Raw genomic sequence first — 6700 nt, 5'->3', positions numbered from 1 at the left:
GAGGGGCGTAAAATGCAAAAAGTTGTTAATTTTTTGCACAAGTCCAAAAAGTTGCAAAAGCCTCATTTGGCAAATTTTTTAAGCCAGAATTCTGGAGTGAAAGTGCTAAATCAGGGCCATGCTTTTTCACCCATCTTGGTGGAGTATTGTTAATTCTGTTACGAAGCAGTAAGCTCACTGATGTACTATTATAAGCGGCTCTGGATCTGCTTCACATGACCACTACGCTCTGTCTTCCAGCAGGAGTCTCCCTAGGTTACTGACTTGTGGTATGAAGTGGATTTTCCAGTTTTAATGAGACTACAAGCTCCGGCCCTGCCCTTTCTCTCGGGGGTATAAAGCATCCTTCGTCGTCTTGAAATTTTTTTTTGTATTGAGCAACTCCTCACCGCAGCAAACATGGCATTTGTACCGGCTCCAGGCTACCAACCCGCCTACAACCCCGTGAGTACTTACTGCTTGGCTATCATATACAGCTGTACTATAATAATTTCCTTTATTTCATTGCATTTATCATTTTTACAAGCCAATATTGGGAGTGTTTCTCTGAGAACAGTATTCAGGACTTTCCATGGACGGTATTAGGATAGGACATGCAGATGGGTTACAGGGCTGGCAACCACAGGTTTGGGGGTGTAAGTGGAAAGGATCTATGCATGTACCATACAGGTATTTTTACCTATGTAGATTGGGGGGGCACATCTCTTCTCTTTCCCTATTGGTGGGGTGAATCTGCACAAGGACCCCCCTTATCGCAGACATCGCAAAGTGGGGGAAACCTGCAGTGAGGATTACGCGGCTCATCTGCTGTATGGATGGAAAGGACGAAGCGTAGGACCACACCCTCTTGGAATGGCGGGAAGTGACTGCATTATACAACAGGAGAGGATCCCCATTTTGTGTTTTTGTTTTTTGAGTCCCCCTCGTATCTGTATGTTCCTGGACCTATGTTACCTGATTAACCTGTACATATGTACAATATCATACCTGTAGGACCTCTACAACCTTCTAAGAGCTGGATATCTGTTTCTAACTTCCTGGTATGGCCCTTACGTATTAAAATCTGAGATGTACAAGGTCTTCTGTACTCGGTCTAGACTTTCCTTCACCTGGGGCAAAGAGTTAGTTTGCCTCGCCCTGTATCTAGATAGCCTGGTCACAGCAGTGCTATATGTTGGTGTCCCAACAGCCCCGGCAACATGCACCTCTCCCCACCCCCTAGGCTACACACTCACAAATTTTTCTTCTGCCTCTTCCAGGTTGTATCATTTTACAGGTCTTCTGGAATTCAACTGACAGGCATTTTAGTTGTCTCGTGTTCACATCATCCATCTCCTTGTGCATAATGTCTGTCACATCTAGTCTACCGATTACAAATAGACTGAGAAAGCCACCATAATGGCAGACTGACGTAATTTGGACTACAAAAAGTTTTAACCCAAAAAATCATTCTAGAATGGTACCAGCTAAATCTACCTACCTGTGTATGGTCCCCAAAAAAAATGTACTGGGTTGTCCTGGGAAATTGAGAGGAATGGTGCTGGACACAAGACAAAGCCTCACCCAGTTATTTCTATGTACTGCATACTGTTGCACTGGGCATCTGTGCCAACCTTCCTGTGAGGACCCATATGGTTTTTGCTTTTGTTTCTATACAGTGGATTTATTCCATATGTTGTAGAAATATTAAGTTGTAATCTGCTCTCCAATATCTTTGTGTAAGGAAATGTAAACCCTCTTTCCCCCCTTTCTTGAATTCTGAGCATCTCCTGTCCTCCCTGCCCAGTCTGTTTCTTTTATTACTCACAAAAGGTGTAAAAGGGGCTGGCCTATAACAAGGATACAGGAAGTGATGACATACAGGAAGTGATGACATGTCAAAGGACAGGGAAGGGCATCAATGTGGCTGGACATACAATGCACACACCCCATCCCTGTATAAGGAAGGATGAGTCATGTCCGTTGTCTGACCAGCCAGGCGGCCGCCCCCTCAGCATGGACCTCATTCAATACTGCTCAAAGCGACCAGTATCTAGTGAAGATCATTCTACTGGTTCTTATAGGTTTGAGATTATCTGCGAGACATTGCTACGGCCATTGTCAGTATACGGTACGAGTATACCGACAAGGCAGATATGCATGTCTTAAAGCAGATATGTATCCAGAAAGGGATAGCGAAGCCGCAGCAGAGGTATAATATGTATCTCTCGTTATGCAGACTTCACTTCTCTAGTGTATAGACATTTGAAGGGAAGAAGCCCAGTGCATTGCACTTAGTGCTCACAAACCGGCAAATGCCCCCCTACACACTGAGAACACGTCTCCAAGCCCATGAGAAGGTTTTCATACTGACTGTTTTACCACTGGTCCCGATTCAACCCAAGTACCCTCTGCTAGAGCGCGCTTTGGCCAAATCCGACACAGGGAGACAGATGACCATCTATAAAAACACACACACATCCAAAGATAAAATGTCCGCATAATTAAATTTCCACAACACATATCCTTCTAGATGTGGTTTTTGCAACAGATAGCATGGTCATTAGGGTAAATTCAAGGGGTGCAGAGATTGTAGTTGGCCTGGAGCCTAAAGGGGTCCAAAATGTCCATCCAGGCCATATGAGGAGAGCAGTACCATAAGGCTGGATTCCAGATTCTGGACTGGTGTCCCAGACTGACCAAAGTCACAGGGTCATTAGCCCTTGCTGGGGCTGGGAAGCATGATACTTTTAGGGCATCATTACAGTTTTTGTGTTGTCTACTGCACCAGTGGGACTGGAGTACATTTCTAGAAGGTGGAGGACATCAATCCTCCATATTGAAGTGCCCACCTCACTAGTATCTCAATAAATGATTTTAAAATTTTTTTCACCTTCAATTTTTGGTGAATGAAAGACTGCATGAGTGGTAGATTGACTGTCTTGGGCCCCTAAATTGGAACTATTCACAAACCCATAAACAGACATAAATTAATGTGACTAAAAATTTGGTGGTCTACCTCTGAAGGTTTTTTTATTTTTTATTCAATGCAGAAAACTTGGATACTGTGCCTAAAAAACACTGCTGAAAGTGCAAGCAGGACAAGCACCAAGCAAGCGATTCATATCTGTGCACAAGGAAGATGGGTTTTGTCAGGGTGTGTCAGCGCGCATTGTGCTCTCGAATTCCACTCTTATTAAAGAGGATCTGTCACCACGCAATGCAGTGCAATCAGCAGGCAGGAGGAGCTGAGCAGATTGCTATAGTTTTGCGGGAAAAGATTTAGTAACACTTGTAACTTATACATTTATAGCTTTGACATTTTGTTTACTTAAAGGGGTTGTCTCACTTCGGCAAATGGCATTTATCATGTGAAAGTTAATATGCTGCACTTACTAGTGTATTGTGATTCTCCATATTGATTCCTTTGCTGGCTTGATTCACTTCCATCACATTTTACGATGCTCCTTTCCAGGGGTTATGACCACCCTGCAATCCAGCAGCGGTGGACGTGCTTGCACACTATGGAATAAGCTCCAGCCTCTCTGGTGCCCAGAAATGTGGAAGCTCGCATAGGTACACATGAGCAGCATCTTCCGTCCTGGCCTCCTCGTATCTGCACTACAGCGTTGGTCATAACATACATTTTGTTGAATAATTGCAATTATAAAAGAATTCAGATCAAGGTGCTGGTTTGAAAGCTGTAGAATATCTTTCGTGGGACAACCCCTTTAAGTTAAAAAAAAAGGCAATGTATAAATCCTAAAAATATATCAATCTGCAGAGCTCCTCCTGCTCTATAGCCTGCAGAGTGCACTGGGTATTGTAGTGACTGGTCACAGGAATGCAGAGGTCTTTGCCTGTCAATAGATGCAAATAGAAATCTCTACTGAACCAAATGTTACTGGATGAAGGCACAGTGAATAGAACATTGTGAAATGAGTTGCAGACACATCATTTACCCTGACCATGAACATTAGCTTTAATCTGGAAGAACTTTAGAATGTAGGCATGATGTGCCAACAACTTAATGCCTGTGTCCTGCCCGAAGTCTGGTGTCGCGGTTAACCCTGGTTGGACTGGATAAATGTCTGTCTGATGCAAGTATTTATCCAGGACATAGTCCCCCTCATCTCCACCTTTTCTTGGCAAACGTGCAAGGGGAAACAATAGGGTAAAATGCAACCTGTCCAATCCATTTTACCCTTGGCTGCAGGTAAGGCTAGTTTCACATATGCTTTAAAGCTATCTGGTGGTCACCATATCCAGCTTAGCCAGATACTGCCATTCACCACCAGAGCCTATTGACTATAATGGGATCCAGATGGATTCCGGCATTGCCCCCCCCCCCCCCCTTCTATTTGATTCTGGCCACATGCAAAATGGGAGCAAACCCGAAAGTGTTGCATTTATAGTTTTCAGTGTAGGTGTCTACTGTGTAATGCAGACCCTGAGTTGGTCTGGCCTGGATAAATCTATGTGATGGGTGTCTAAACTGCCGTTCCTCGCATGCAGCAGGGTTGGTTTAGCTGTGGATTTCTGGTCACTCTGCTGACTAACTACTGTCGTTTTTAGGTTTCCTGGTGGTGTTCCAGTCTCTCTGGAGATGTGGTCTCGCAGGAGAAAAGGTTCCCTTGCTGGTCTCTAAGACCCTTGGGAGTAGGAGCCATTGAACGTGCTTCCTTCCTCACTGCACTAGCTAGACCCCTCCCACCCTCCTGGCAGAAAGTAGGACCAACCCACTCCTACCAATAGGGGAGGAACAGGGTGGTTAACCCTGTCCCTGCCAACCATACCTCATCATTGCTAGTATACAAACATAACCATAAAATATAACATTTTCAGATTTCCCCCCCTTCCCCCTACCCCAGGTCTGGGTTAGTGCACATACTCGGCCTACAACGTGTTGGCATGTCTGCCATCCTAGACCCTTCCGACCAAGTAGGCCTTGCCTTTTATATGGGTTCTCTGCTTTGGACAGTTCCTATTTGTTAGTAGGGTCTCCTGACAATAGACTAAAAGTTTACAGCTGATTGCTGGGGGTCCCAGCTGGGGGAATCTGTGGGGAACCCTGGCAGTAACTACTCAGTTTCCCTGCAGCGCCACCACAGGGGAAGTTAAGCATTACACATTTACCAATTGAAATCACTAGATTGTGTGTAATGCAGGACAGGACAAGGGTGAGATGCAACCCTTCCACACGCTGGTCATTAGATGAAGATCCTGAACAGCGGACGCCCTGTTAATGCAGAATTTTCTAATATGGTGGGTTTTTCTAAACTGCAAAACCTGGTTAAGGTATGCATGGCGTCAAGATGTTTGTCTGCACTTCACATGACATCTAATGCCTTCTGCAGCCTTTCCCCGTGTCCCTCCCTGGATGTCTAATTGGCCTAAGATATCCATAATTTTCATAGGAGTACACACACTTCAGCAGGTTCCTTCCCGCAGGGCAGTCTATAGGCAGAGGACTACTGTGCTTGACGCTAGGCAATCAGACCAGTGGTTCCTCTTAACCCCTTCCGGACCAGACTATGTACATGAATGGATAATGGCATGGTCCCTGTGCCTGCAGCCTTTAATATACTTGGTGCTTTGCATGCTGATAGCCAACTGTATGGGTCCTCAATCCTGTACTGTGACTGGGAAGAAATAATCCCTTCCCTGTCAGAGCCCCTCAACACCTATTAAGTGCTGTTCCTGATGCAGGAGCTCTGCCCAAATTGCAGGTGGTTGCTAAAGAACCCCATGATGTCAGTGATGACCTCATAGGGATCCTCTGTGCAGAGGGGACTTGGAGGCATGCAGAGAAATGTGATCAGCCTGCTTATGTATACAGATCGCTGCTAGCACTGATCTTTGAAATGCCATTAGATCCCTGTTATTAGTGACTGGTATATGGGGAGATTTCTTATTAACTGGTGTAAAGTAGGCCTGCACGATTGCTTTGGCGATCTATCGTATCGCGATAATCGATGATGGCGATTTGGCCGACCCAAAAATGCTACAATTACCTACAATGATACACTGCCGCCGCACAGCGCAGTCGGCGATTCGGCGGGTGTATTAACAGAGGGAGGAGGGGCTTGGCCCCGGCATCTGGATTAGGAATGGCAGCGGGGACCAGTGCGGTCCCTGTATTCTAATGCACCGGCCCCGCTCACTGTTGTATAATCTTATCTAACCTGTAGGCATTGTTAAAATTATAATAATCATGTGTAATCCATCTGTATTACTTACAACTAAATTCCGGAGGCAGGCAGGAGTGCGGGTGGCGCATCACTCACTACGTCATGCACCTGCGCTGCCCACTTTATGAATGAAGCAGGCGGCACAGGTGCCGCCCTGCCTCCTCCTCTGAATTTAGTTGTAAGTTATACAGCTGGATTACACATGATGATTATATTTTAACAATGCCTACAGGTTAGAAAGATTATACAACAGTGAGCGGGACGGTGCATTAGAATACAGGGACCGCACTGGTCCCCGCTGCCAATCCTAATCTCTAGATGCCGGCCCCTGTATTGGGGGTCATTCACACTGCAGGGACACTTATGGGGGGGGGATCTGTGGATGGCACATAGCATAAGATGCTATATGTCATCCACAGATTCCCCCCCCAGGACAGTGTCATCCACAGACCACCATTAGTTCAAAACCACACCTTTTTGGTTCAAAACATTTTTTTTTTTTTTTTTTTTTTTTTTCCCTCCTCAAAAAC

At 45.4% G+C, this 6700-nt stretch overlaps 1 protein-coding gene across 1 annotated transcript in view; it reads left to right on the top strand.

Moving 5' to 3' along the window:
• The first annotated feature begins 241 nt into the window (after nucleotides 1-241).
• LOC120978268 (galectin-4-like) overlaps nucleotides 242-6700 on the top strand; it is a 32501-nt gene continuing 26042 nt past the window's right edge. The window contains exon 1 of the mRNA XM_040406500.1: nucleotides 242-444. Within this exon, the coding sequence (XP_040262434.1) occupies nucleotides 400-444 (45 nt within the window). The 5' untranslated portion in view covers nucleotides 242-399. The remainder of the gene's footprint in view (nucleotides 445-6700) is intronic.

This window comes from Bufo bufo, chromosome 8, assembly GCF_905171765.1.
Source record: "Bufo bufo chromosome 8, aBufBuf1.1, whole genome shotgun sequence".
NCBI classification, from domain to species: Eukaryota; Metazoa; Chordata; class Amphibia; order Anura; family Bufonidae; genus Bufo; species Bufo bufo.
The sequence above is the reverse complement of the archived record's forward strand: the minus strand, read 5'-3'. Positions and strand labels throughout refer to the sequence as shown.